This window comes from Cnephaeus nilssonii, assembly GCF_951640355.1.
Source record: "Cnephaeus nilssonii genome assembly, chromosome: 15".
Classification (NCBI taxonomy): domain Eukaryota; kingdom Metazoa; phylum Chordata; class Mammalia; order Chiroptera; family Vespertilionidae; genus Cnephaeus; species Cnephaeus nilssonii.
Genome location: NC_137086.1, coordinates 22,767,604 through 22,781,948, shown reverse-complemented (window position 1 = coordinate 22,781,948; position 14,345 = coordinate 22,767,604). Strand labels below are relative to the sequence as shown.

The 14,345-nt window shown below is 34.2% G+C and overlaps 1 protein-coding gene across 1 annotated transcript in view; it reads left to right on the top strand.

Moving 5' to 3' along the window:
• The window catches only part of LRPPRC (leucine rich pentatricopeptide repeat containing), an 88,747-nt gene that overhangs the window by 41,918 nt on the left and 32,484 nt on the right, over positions 1-14,345 (top strand). Inside the window, exons 21-25 of the mRNA XM_079792519.1 lie at positions 168-298; positions 1,002-1,087; positions 2,509-2,716; positions 10,986-11,110; positions 11,613-11,719. Coding sequence (XP_079648645.1) covers positions 168-298; positions 1,002-1,087; positions 2,509-2,716; positions 10,986-11,110; positions 11,613-11,719 — 657 coding nt within the window. The remainder of the gene's footprint in view (positions 1-167; positions 299-1,001; positions 1,088-2,508; positions 2,717-10,985; positions 11,111-11,612; positions 11,720-14,345) is intronic.

Here is a 14,345-nt window from a genome sequence, read left to right as displayed (position 1 = left end):
GTTTTTCAATAGGTGAATGAAAATATTAAGGAACAAGGTGAAGTAAATAACATGAATCCATTTATTTTTAAAGCACGAGTAACTTTTTCTACACTTTGAACATTAAAACAAGAAATTTTGTATTTTCTTTTATATTTATTCTTTTTCATGTCTATCCTTTATTTTAGAACATGCAAAAAGCTCTTGAATTGAAAGCAAAATATGAATCAGACATGGTTATTGGTGGCTATGCAGCTTTAATAAATTTGTGCTGTCGACATGATAATGCAGAAGATGCACTGAACCTGAAACAAGAATTGTGAGTATGCTGGCACTGAAACAAATCAGCGTTAACGCTGATACTATCCTTGATGGATCATGAAGTTTGAACATTACTCTCTTATGTAATATAATTTTTAAAAATTCTCTTTTGGCAGTGTTTTTGCATAATATAAAACTCATTGATTAATTATGGCTTGTTTTCAGCAAAGAGTCTTTGTCTAAGTACAAGACATTCTATTCCTTTAAAGCCAAGACCCCCTCTCCCCCAATTTATACAACTGCATATCACAACAGTGGTGATGGTAACTATTTTATAAGGCTTGTTAAACAGTCTCCTTTTTATACTGTAGTGTAAACAAAATTCTGTCCATTTTTCAGGTATCTTTAGGTGTCTCATTTTGATAGATTTATCAAATAAAAGTATGTCTCTTTGAGTATTTCAATGTTCATTACAAAGTTGGGATCACCTAGAGTGCTACGAAGCAAGAGTTCCTTCAGTTCCTATCATTTGCAGATAGAGTGATGTAATTTATATGTAGTGCTAGAGTTTTATTTCTTTTGTCATTTTGAATATAAGAAGTGAATGTGAATATGGCTTCAAAAATAAACCTTAACTGAAATGTAGAGGCCAATATTAGTAACAATTCAGATTATCTGATAAGTGATAAAAATGGATATTGCTGTTCTTTGTGTAGTTAATTGACTTTTAACATAATATAAATTTGGCTTTTAACTTTTAGTGACCGTTTAGATTCATCTGCTGTCCTTGACACCGGCAAGTATCTAGGCCTTGTAAAAGTATTGGGAAAACATGGCAAACTCCAAGGTAAGCCTGGGCATATAAAGGAAATATGTGATGCAAGTCTCTTGCCACTGGAATAACATGTGAATTGATATTAATGGTATATCATGTCCTGCAAAGTGCTTGAACACTTTGCATACAAATTTGCATGTGAATCTAACCAGAGCAGCATGGACAGTGTAGGCCATTAGTTTTAATGGATTGGCAAGCTTGTCATTTACATTTGCACAGCTCAGTGCTTTTTGCATTTCTGCAGCTAGTTTTTATTAGCATTGCTGTTTGGATTGAGTTTGAAGATCTTGGCTTATGGAACAATTTGCTTATATGCCTGCACTAATGGCTTTGTTTTTGCTTTAAAATGTCTGAAGGCTGAACATAAAACTTATAAACATAACCTTTATTTTAGAATATGAATTTTGCAGCAATCTTTGTCTTACCTTTTGATAACATTAACCAAATGTGCACTTTAACAAGTTTTTATTTAGAAGTTTTTAAGAGAAAGCCTAGATGATATATAGCTGATGTGCATACTCTAATGTTCTCATTGTTGAGATAATGCTAATGCTAAGCCTAATATAATTAATTACACTTGATATATTCTTACTATTTGCTTGTTTCTTAACTTTCTCATTGGGTTTTATTTTGAAACTTCTTTTTCAGCCTTCCTCTCTTCCTTTTATTTCTAGAGATTTAAAAACTTATTTTATAATGAAAAATGTATGGAGAGACTATTTGATATAAAAATTGAATTTTTTTTCCTAGGAAGCCTTTCTAACACAGAAAATTCTTTATAATGATTAGCTGCTTTTAAAAATCACTTTTTGTAAAGCGGTCAAAACATTTTGCCTGTGCAATAATTAAGAGCAACATTATAAAAATGCACTTATTCCATATCCTAAAATGTTTGTTTCTGCCTTCCTAATGAAGCTTAATGAATCTAATGTATTAACATGCAGTCTTTTGGAAAGCTTTCATTGGCTCTGCTTGGCTAATTAGTATCGACATAGCAAACAGGCCCTATCGGTATCAGACCATTAGTCTGCCTGTATATACAGTGTAAACACATCTTTATTATCTGGCTTCCTGACAAGCCATCTGCTGAAGAAACAATGGTGTGATTTAGCAGATGTTAGCTCTGAACGATAAAAGCATCCATTTAGGAGGATCTTAACAGCTATAGGGCAGACTGTACAGGGTTATGTGGTGCAAAGTGGGCACACAGTCCCTATCTATAATTTGTAGTCAAAGTTGCAGAGAAATGATAAAACCATGCTATTGTGGATTTATAATTGTAGTCTCGTTTAGAAATGCAAGTAGTAATTAACTTGAAATCGGCATTATACACTAGAATTTACATTCCTGCTGGGCTTGAAATGCTGTTTTAATAGCAGTTTGTTTTCCCTACATGAAATTACCTAAGGGTCTTTTGTGTTCCTTCGTTGTAGATGCTATTAACATTCTAAAGGAAATGAAAGAGAAGGATGTTCTTATCAAAGATACAACAGTTTTGTCCTTTTTTCACATCCTAAATGGCGCAGCTTTAAGAGGTGAAACTGAAACAGTAAAACAGTTACATGAAGCCATCATCACTCTAGGGTTAATTAAACCAACCATCAACATATGTTCCCCATTGGTCACTCTATATCTGGAAAAGTAAGTTAATTGAATTTTGAATTTTATATGTTGGCATTAAAAGAAGGAGTCTAATCATTTGGGGATTATGCTTTGTCACTACTCTGTGGTGCTGTGGAAGCCTTGAAGGTTGTTTGCCAAGAATAAGAGGACACATGGACTAGGTGACCTTTAAACTCACCAGCAGCTCTATGGTCCTGTGGATGACTTCTGATGGATGGTCTATGGTGAATTTTTGTAGGGCACATGATAATATTGCATGAAATCTAATCGAATTTTTTCCAGTTTTGAGCCTTATAAGTGTTAATTAATAATAAGTGTAAGAAAGAAGGATTCCCTAGGGCTTTTGATTATGCATCATGACTGTTAATCAGTAACAGTGTGGCAGCATTTCTTCAGTGTTCCTTTTCTATAAATGGTATTTTAATTGCTGTACCAATATAGTTTTTCTGTTGTAGAAGTTGTCTCTGCTTTGTGAGATGAATTTTTTTGAAATGCTCATGTTAGTGTCCAATTTAAAGTATTATTTGCAATGCAAATCATGAAATCAACCTACTCTCTTGTAATGATGATTAAGTACCCTTTATTATCTTTTCCTTTTGTGTGTGTTTGTTTTTTTAATTTCTTAGATCTTAACTCTTTTGTCATCTTTTCCATGGCTTAATGCAGTTTTTAATCTGCTTATTTTCTCATTGGGGCTTTCTGATTTTAGTTTGGATGTTGTCCTATCAATGCCAGGAGGAAAATGAAAGATAAATCTTAATGTTCTTATATTTTTCCCAAATTTCTGGTAATTTTCCTTTATTTATTAGGGGGTATAATTAAATATAATGAGTGTTTTAGAATTGAATTTAAAATGTAGAATAAAAAATATCTTTATGTTAGGAAATGTGTATATAAATATATATGTATATACATATACACTCACATACATGCTTTATGAAATAATTCCTTTGCCATGCTATTAAAAAAACAGTTTATCAAGTTAGATGATTGGCCAATTCTTAACCTTTACTGTCTCAGCATTGCATCCTTTTAAAGAAATAGTGATTCAAACAATTACTGTATTATTGAGTTCTCAGGTTCACAGCCAACTTTATATAGAAATCCTATAATTAATATGCTTCCTACTAGAATTTTTTGATTGTTTAAGAAAGACCCATCTCTGAAAATTGCATGTAGAGCTCTGCATAGGGATTTGAAAGAATGGGCCCAGTGCCCAGAAATTTAGGCCCTTCTCCACTATTGAGCAAAAATAAAATAATTAACAAAAATGAGGCCATGGTAGAAAAGAATCTTACAAATAGAAATACTTTGAAGACAGAGGAGACATAAAAGTTTTCCAAAACAGGTCTGCAGATGGGGCTCATGAACCAAGAAGAGTTTACCCAAGGGAACATGGGAATACCATGGGTTTCAGACTTAACCTGGAGCTTCTCTGTGCTTTTGATTATACAGTACAGCCAGAGAATTGTATGTCCCAGTAAAATTTGGCTGTCCCTGTTAATTGGACTAGAGAAATCTAAATTAGCATCTTTTCTTTAATGATTTCTTATGCTTTTCACATACATAGAGAAATTAATACCTTTATTTTTATTTGCCCAAGGTTTTTTTTTTATTTGTTGTTATCTTTGCTTTGTAGAGCTAGTCTCCATGACAAGATCTTTCATATTCATCTATCATAATTTAAAAGGTTTTTATGATTGTTTTATTAGAGTCATGAGAATAATAAAATTTCATGTTTATAAATTGCAGAAAACAGTAGCAGCACTCTAACTTGGGGATAAGTTAAAGGAAAAAATTGACTTTGAAACTTTTTTCCAAATGTGTTTTCCCCAACCAATGGGCGTTATTAGCTAATTCAGAATCTTGACAAGTGCAATACTAGGATTAACTATACTAGTTAATCCTAGTAATATAATGTTGAGCTCATCAGTTATGAGCTCAACTGGGGAATGAGTCTTAGTTATTCAAACTTGAGATAAAATTACGAAAACATTCCAGAACATTGTACAAAATCTTCATCCTTTTATTCAAAGGCAAGCATTTTTTTGGAATGTCATTGCAGTGACTCTATAGAGGCTATTACTTACACATTGTAATTCTGGAAAAAATTCATGAGATTGAGTTCCTTAGATGATGTTTAAGATTCAGTAGATTTTAATTTTGAGCTGACTTTTTCAACATTAGAAAAAACATGGGAGAAATTAACACTGTCATTTTGTTACTTGGATAATGTATAAAAAGCTTTATGGATATGGAAAATAATATGTTTTGCTTTTATTTATTTGCCAAAATAACAACAGGTTTGCCCAATTATAAACAAGTTGATAAACTAATCTGCTTCTGTATTATCAAAATGATAATATTTGTGTTGAACAGAAAAATATGCAGAGATGAACATTTTCATGTATTCCTTTATGTTAGGATTGTTCTATAAGTCATGTGTCTACATGTAGTCCAAATGAATGTTATTTTAAACATTTTCTTTTATGGCTATTTACATTTTTTAAAAATTGAGATCATGCCTGATTCTGGGAAATGATCTGAGTCCTCCATATTAAGGAAGAAAGAAATGCTTTAAAATAGGTTAAAAGAGTTTTTGATTAGTCTTTTTGCAGTGGTAAAGAAAATGAAATTAATAAAATCTTGACCATTAGGTTTAAAGGCATAAAAATTTGATGCAGTTTCAGATTCACTTGTTTTATAGCTGGATCTACTTTTGTTTCATTGCATATGAAAAATATCTCAAGCTGTTTAACTGGATTATTTAGTAAAACTGATCAAAGAAGCATTATTTTTGCTTTCCAGTAAGGATTTTTCTGTGCTGATTTGTGCTATAATCTGTATGTATCCACATACATTTCATTTCATTTAAATGAATCATGGACTTTCTATATATAATCCTCTCAGAGTCTTGATAAATTAATCTTGAGTTTTTCATAAAAAGGTCATAATTTCTGCAATATGTTTTAAAATTCACTGTAATACTTTAACATGTTACATAAATGGGAAATATATTTTATTAAATGCTGGTTATTCTGTCATATACACTCCCCTTCAATTTTAGCATCTTCATTTGTACTGGATACTTTTATTATTTGTGGGAATGCTTGCCTTCTAGAATAAAACTCTTTATGTGCTGAAAGGAAATTAAGGAGGTTTGGCTCTTTTACTCCATTATTGCAATTAAGAATTTAGCATCATCAGTGCCAAAGGACAAATGTGTTTCATTTGCCCTAGGGGGACAGGACAGTGATAAGATGATTTTTCGTCAAGGATCGTTGGGTCGTAATTAAGTTACATTCCTGACTATTGCTTTCTGAAGGATGATTGGTAAATGACAGGCTTCATGTGCTTAGTGCGGACAGTGTTCAGTAGGGCTTTTTCTCCCTCTGTCAGAAAATCCTGTTGAGCCTGATAATGTAAATGTGGCATTTTATTCTGAACAAAAGAGCAGGGAAATGAGCTATCTTGTCTAATCATTCAGTTGTTTAACACCGACTTCCAGTTTAGACTCAATTGGCTGGAAAGCACTTGACATGTGAAGTTAGTTAGTGCTGTTCGGAATGCATGTTTGAGTAAATTTTAAAGTAAGTGACAGCTAAATTGTACCTAGGGAAATTACAAAGCCTTCAACACAGTTAATTTTTTGGGAAGGATTAGTTGTAATTGCAACACCAGTCTCCTTGAAGATTCCTCATTTATAGATGATGAACAGGAAAAAAAAAATTTGCTCTTTCAAGGGTTGGTTCTCTTAATTAACAGAATTTTTGTGAAGATGATGGTTTCTCCTGAATTGATTTCTCTCCAAACTGCAGATCTGCTTAAAATTTATAGAACAGTTTGTTTTTAGAATGTTAAGGTGTTTCCCCCCACCTTAACCCCCCCCCCCCAAATCCTTCTTTTCTCTAGTGATTTCAGATTTTGAGAGCTTTTTAGTCAGTAAGCCCTTTAAGTAAATTGCCACTTCTGTAATACTTTATGCATTATGTTGGAGCACTTTATTTTTTTGTTTGTTAAAATTAAGTATACTCTCTGAAATTGGAAAGTTTACTATAACTAAGGAGACTAAGTTTAAAGCTACTGATAGGTGAATAGATAGAGGTCACTGATTGTTCTTGTTCTAACAATTCAAGATCATATGAAAGACATTTGTGACTATTAAAGTTATAGTGAGGAATTTGGGTCAGGAGTGCTTTGTTTCCTAGTACTTTTAAGTAGATATTTTTATGGTCAGGAAATACCTTAATGAAAGTATGTCCAGTGTTTGTTTTTCTGTCAGGGACATTATATCATGCTTATAACAAGGACTAAAACCAGATATAATAACATGTTTGCCTTATGAGCTTAAAGTTTGCCTCTACGTAATAATGCAAAATTAAGTTTCTAGTAGTTTTATGTAAGTTCAGATTTCCTTAAAAACTGAATTAGAGATTTCAAAAATGAATTTTTAATATGAGCAAAGTGAATCTATTCATGTTAATAAATAAAACTTTCTTTTAAGTGATTGAATTACTTATTGGACTCGGCTATTATGTATATGTGTTCTTAAAATTGAGGATTATAGAATCTTTCCTCTGTTCTGCCTTTATTTCATAGACTTACAGAATTTTGATAAAGCTTATATGAAGTTAATTTGCATCAATCAAAATATTTTAAAATGATTGCCTACTATTTTGTAGCATATATAGTTTTTTGTTTTTTTTTAGCATATATAGTTTCATTCATGAAAATTACTTTATGCATTTCACTGAAATATTTTTTGGGGTAGTCTAGTCATTGAACTATCACAGTGGAGTTTTTTGTTTGTTTTTTAGAGGTAATAGTAATTGATTTTCTTTCAGTAGTTGAAGCTTGTGAAAGCAGGGACTAAATTTTTTATCAGGAATGGACTTTTTACACTTTGTGACCCATGTACTATATATATGTGTGTATATATATATCTCCTATATAATAAAAGGGTAATATGCAAATCGACCGAACGGCAGAACGACAGGTCCCTATGATGTACACTGACCACCAGGGGGCAGACACTCAATGCAGGAGCTGCCCCCTGGTGGACAGTGTGCTCCCACAGAGGGGAGCACCACCGCTCAGCCACAAGTTGGGCTGAAGGCTGGCGAGCACGGTGCAGCTGCAGTGGTGGTGGCAGTGGCAGGAGCCTCTCCCGCCTCTGCAGCAGTGCTAAGGATGTCCGACTGGCTGAGGCCCGCTCCCCCTAAGCCGTCAGGTCAGTCGGACATTCCCCGAGGGCTCCCAGACTGCTAAAGGGTGTAGGCCTGGCTGAGGGACTCCCCACCCCCTACCCCTGAGTGCACAAATGTTGTGCACTGGGCCTCTAGTGTGTATGTGTGTGTGTGTGTGTGTGTGTGTGTACATATATATATATATGTGTGTGTGTGTGTATATATATATATATATATATATATATATATATATATATGAAGGACAGAACGACCAGTCACTATGACACACACCACGGGAGCTCTGCTCGGCTGACTTACCCGTCCTGACGGTCCACCAGCCCGGCGGCAGCCACTCCCTCCCTCAGTAGTCCTGCAGGTCCAATCTCCAGTGAATGGGCCAGGCACCGGATGTACCAGTGCCACCCAACAGTGCCGCTGGCCTCCTGGAAGTCGGCCTTGGGCATTGCGGCTGCTTCCCCTCCCAAGGAAGAAAGGATATTATAGCGGCAACAACTGGCTCGAACATCAGTGGGACGGAACCCCTGGGCCGGCAAGGGCATCCCACCGCCTGCCGGGAGGGCCGATCGCGTCCCAGCCCCCACCCTCCCACCCCCCGTAGGGACCCCACCTGTGCACAAATTCATGGACAGGGCCTCTAGTTTGTATATAAAGTTTTAGGAATTATGCATACAAGAGTGGGCAAAAGTAGGTTTATAATTGTAAAACATAGAATACAATAATTAACAAACAATACAAGAATTAAACTGTTTCATGTACTCACAACTGTAGACCTACTTTTGCCCACCCCGATACACTGAAATAAGTATGGAATCAAAGTTTTGAATCCAGAATTAATGGTTATCCACAAGATTTCTTGAAAAGATTATTGTTGTTTCAGAGTAGAATTTTAAATTAATTCTAATCTTTTAAAGTGTACAAAGGAAATCACAATCATTTTGGGTCACAGAAACTAGAAGTACACTGATTGGTAGTGTTGTGTGTGCCCCACATTTTGGGCATAAAGTTGTTTTCACCTTTTCCTTTTGATATTTTGCTGCTCTTACTGACTTTATCCTGCCTAATGAAAGTGGTATTTTCAGGAGATTATTTTTTCTGCTGGTGTGAAACATTTGAGCTGATAAACCTAATAAGCTCAAATTCATAGACCCAACCTCACATTAGAGTATTAGAACTGGGAGGGAACCCAAAGGTCCGTCAGTTCAGCCATTGTGTTAATCTTTTCATCACCACTTCTAGGAATGTATCACATTGCTGCAGCTGAACTGCATGCAGTACTTATCAATGGGATTGAAATTCAGAATTCCCATGAGTATACAGCTATTTTCATAGCAATGAGACTATAGAGACTTTTTCATTTCCATCACCACATTTCTAAGCTTTAATAGGAAAAATTAATAATGTTATCAAATGATATGAAGAAGGGATACTTCTCTCTTTTTAAAGGGACATGATCCAACCACAAGTCAGAATGTAGATAATAGTGATTGGAAAGAACAGACTAGTCATTAGTTCATTTTTATCGTAAGTACCGCTTTTTTAAAATGTTTCATTATAGATTTCTATTTCGTTTTGTTGGCAACCTGAGGGCAGTAACATTGGCACTTAAATTTCTAACAAATATAAGAATTATTTACATTTTGATATTTTTGTCTTTTCTGTTGTTGTTTTGAGCATGTATAATCTTCAGACACATATATTTGGAGACCAAAGACTATTAACATGTCTCTTTGATTGACAGAACAATTATTCATTCATTTATTGATAGTTTTGACCTAATGTAGGGGAAATACAATTGAGACATTACTATTCTAGTTTGGGAATTGATCTGAAAAAGCAAATCATACCACTTTTAAAAAATCAGTATGTGTTAGCTTTTCTCTTAAAAATATTTTAGTAGTTTTCCATGAAAAGGAATTGTAGAAAGGTAGTAACTGAACTTGTGTCTGAAGCAAGGGAAAATACTGGTTATATAAAGCTTTATATCATATGTGGTAGCTACTGTAGCATTTCTCTTGTATGACAGTAATCTAGCCTGCAACATCTACTTGCAGTTTTGAAATTAACCTGTAATTTAGTCTTCACCCCAAATGACAAAAATTCAAATGACTCTGTGGGGTGCCAGAAGATGCACTGTAAACAGGGCCCAGTAAGGGGATAAGGTAGAGTTCCATCAGGACAGGCTCTTTTTCACTGTGTCAGGATTATTGCAGTAAAATTAATGCTTCTTCATGGTATTTTACTTTTTTAGTACAGCTTAAAATCTTAATCTAGATAAAATAGTAATTCAGCCTAGGGCAACCTAACATTTGTATAATGGACCAAAATGTTAGGGCTTCAACAGAAAATTTAAAAAGGCTTTTTTCTTTTGAAAACTGTTGCTTGTGTGAGAGAAATGTGTTTTCTCCACTAAAGTTATCCCTGTCATTAGTACTTCGGTCCATGTCTCTAACCATGCCTCTTCTTTTTTCTTTTTTTAAAATATATTTCCTGCTTTCTTTTTAAAAATCTAATTTCTGATTCAAAATTGTATTGCCGTATTAGGTTAACCAAACAACAATGCTTTTAATAGAGCATAATGTGTAATTAGGTAGACTCCACTGGAAGTGGGAGGCCCAGGGAACTGGTGGTAGTACCTTTCTTCCTCTGTTCACCTAGCAGTAATCAGTTAATCGCCAAGTGTCTTAATTTCCTCAGTTACTTAATAGTAAAGGATGGTGGCAGGTAGAATTGGATCACATAATCTTTTTTTTTTTTATTGGTACTAAAGCCTTTACTGTAATAAACTATAAACACATAAGTAGTTAGAAAAATATTTGATAGTAATCTTTGTTTTTAGAAGTAATGTATTCTTAAAGTAATCACAAAGAATGCCTTCATCTATTTGGAGTTTTTTAAAGTGCTATTTAGCAAGCAAAATAATAAAGATGAGGCAGGGAACTGCTAATGATGCCTGTACTCTGAACATTTATTTATATATAAGAATTATTTCTCTTTTTTCATTTTGGCTTTAAGGTTTTCTGCCTTAAATAAAGCTCAGTCATATACATTTTATTCATTGTTAATTTTTTTACGTTTCCAAGGGATGACTTACCCACTGCTCTTGAAACCAGCATTGACTGCTATAACAAGTATAAAATATTACCGAGGATTCATGACGTCTTATGTAAACTGATAGAGAAAGGCGAATCTGATCTCATTCAGAAAGGTTAGTCACCTTTTAATATTTTGGTGTACATGGTGTTCGCCCCCCGCCCCCCCCCCGTCACTTCTTTAATCTTAATGCATTGCTGTGAAGAGAAAATTAAACACGAAGGCAAGCACATCCAGAGAAATGTTGTTACACTTCTAAATTAAAAAGAAAAATATCAGATAAAATTTCAGTATTGTAAATGTCTTTGATTTTAATAACTGTTCATTTTGAAAAGTTGCCTCTCTATTAATTTTTGTTCTACTTCTTGGCGATCTAGCTTTATTAGGATTTTTTACCTTTATTGTCACCAGTCTTCTTTGAAGCTAATCTTAGGTACTTAATGTCATAAATGTAGTTAAATAAGAAGTGTGACAGAAAATTGGTTGACATAGATACATAGATCCTTAAGGTGTTCTAAATATTGTTTTAAAGTTTTCTTGTATTTTTCTAGAGCTTCAGTGATTTTATATTTCTCTTTATTTTTTTCTTCTAATATGTTTTCTTCTTTCTTCTCTAGCAATGGACTTTGTGAGCCAAGAACAAGGTGAAATGACAATGCTCTATGATCTCTTCTTTGCCTTCCTACAAACAGGAAATTACAAAGAGGCCAAGAAGATCATTGAGGTGCGATTTTAACTACAGTATTCTAATAGTTATTTAGAGTCTTAGGATGAGTTTAAAAATTTTAACCTTTAATTACACTTGTTCTAATTCATGTTAATATAATTCAATCCCAATAGTGGGGTGGTGGTGGGGAGATACTTGGCCAGTTTCTTTATCCTATATAATAAAACCCTAATATGCAAATTGACCGAACAGTGGAACGACCAGTCGCTATGACACACACTGACCACCAGGGGGCAGATGCTCAACGCAGGGGGAGTGCCGCCCAGCCAGAAGCCGCCTCCACTGCAGACAGGCAGACATCCCCTGAGGCATTCCAGACTGTGAGAGGGCGCAGGCTGGGCTGAGGGAGCGCATGTGTCTCCTCCAACCCGCCCCCCCCCCCAAGTGCACCAATTTTGTGCACCAGGCCGCTAGTTGTATATAATTACAGTTCAGAAAAGGCAGCCTAGTTGTATATTGAATTTATTTCTTCACTTTGTTAAATTCACTGTTATATATCAAGATGACATTTGCATAAATCTTGGATTGTGGAACAATTAAATTAAACTGGCATTCCTGGGTATAAAGTTGCTAATCCTCTTTGCCAAGGAATTCTTTGTTCTTAAAAGCAGTGGAATTTAATTTGCTGCAGTCCATACTCAGATTTATTTGTAATGCTTGTCTATAAATTAATCAGCCAAACAATTGCTGTCTGCAACTGTTTGGCATTTAATTTAAAATTTCTTCTCTCTTTTTTTTTTTTCTTTAACTATGGTAAGCAGCTTATGGGAAATAGTAGGTGACATACCTGACCTATTTGGGATTCGTATATTTTATCTAAGTTTGAAATTTTGCTTACTGAAATCGGTAAGTCAGAGAAAGGGCAACAATAAAGTCTGTACACATTGTGATTAATTTCACTATTAAACAATTCTGTGTCCCCTAAAAAACTAAACATTCCCCAGAAGATGGACACATCACCCTAAAAACATATTTAATGTGATTATATAAATTTGTAAACACATCAGTAATCGTGTTTCTCTTAGATCATACTTTGCTATTACTTCGTGTCTTTTTCCAAAAGTGCCCATGGTGGATGGTACACAGAGGTGGTGTTTGGCCTTCTTGTTTGTATATTTATGACTGCTTATCATTAAATTGAAAACGTAGATACATACCCATAAAATTATTAGTTTCTATTGATGTTTTTGAAAGAAGAGAAAAGTCTAGTATGGAAAAGGACTGAAATTAATTCAGAACTTTCTTCTCTTCTTGTCTGTTTTATAACTTAATTGATCCTCTTGCCAGAGGCAAGTGGGACATGCTTTCTTGGACAGGTGTTTCTGTAGTTTGAGTAGTTCATTTGTATTTTTTAGAAATGGTATAAATTCTTTCATTGTAAGTGCACAGTATGTATATCTGAAATTATGAGGGGAGCTGCCTGCCTATTAAGTTCTGCTGCTCTGTATGCATGGTATCAGTATCAGAGTAGAAATTAAGCTCAGGTATTCAGATAATAGTGATGAAAGGTTCTACAGTAGATAATCATGTGTCTCTGTATGTAATAAGCAGGACAAAATAGGAAGAGCCAAAGGTATAGAGTGAGTTCTCCTTTTGCCATCTACTTGCTAGTTTGATAATGGGCAAGCTACTAAACCTTTTTACGCTTTCTCATCTATAAAAGGGAATGCAGAGTGGGGCAAAAAGTAGGTTTACAGTCTATATGGAAAATAATACAATAATAATAATACAAGAATAAATTGTTTCTCATACTCTAAATTGTAAACCTACTTTTGCCCCACCCTGTATACTATCTTTTTAAGATTCAATCTCATAATGTATGTAAAGCAGCTTGCCTGTTTCCTAGATTATGGTAGTAATCAATAATATTAATTCTCTTTGCCCCTGAAAGGTAGGGGTTGTATTATCTTTTTTACCCCACATAATTCACAATATGATGCTTAGCATAAGGTACATGCTTTTCACATGAATAGGCAATGAATAGGAATACTCTAAATCTTTGCCAGTGTACAACATCATTGAGTGTAATCATTTAGGAATGGCTGTCTACTGATGACAGAATTTTCATAGTGGGGATATACAAAATTGCTTGAAGATTAAAGAGTAGCTTTACAGAATTCCTACAGTCTCCTATAGTAGTTCAGCAAGGTGTATAATTAATATATGAGAATATATTGTGGTACATTTTAGTTGCTTTTTAAAAAATGGTTAGTTGGAGCTGAATTAAAGTTGGGAACTTGCTTTTTTCACTATTGAATTCAAGACCTGGAGTTCTTTCTTACAGTTTTCTAAGGATTACTGAAAAATGCAAATTAATAAGCTAGGACTGTATCAGCATATGAAAAAATATTATAAATACTGAGTAACATTTTTATCATTCCCAAAATGCAGTAGTGCCTTACCAATGGGTAGATTCATTAGGGTTGAATTTCCAAAGCAAAATCTATAATGAAGCTTCTTTGATTTGAAGCACTGTAGTAGATAAGATTAAACCAGTGATTAAAATGAACATAGACTTATTTTTATACATGGATTATTGTAGGAGGATGGGATTATACCTGTTATTTTGCTTTATGCTTTTCTGGGTTTTCTATAATGAGAATATATATATATATATATATAT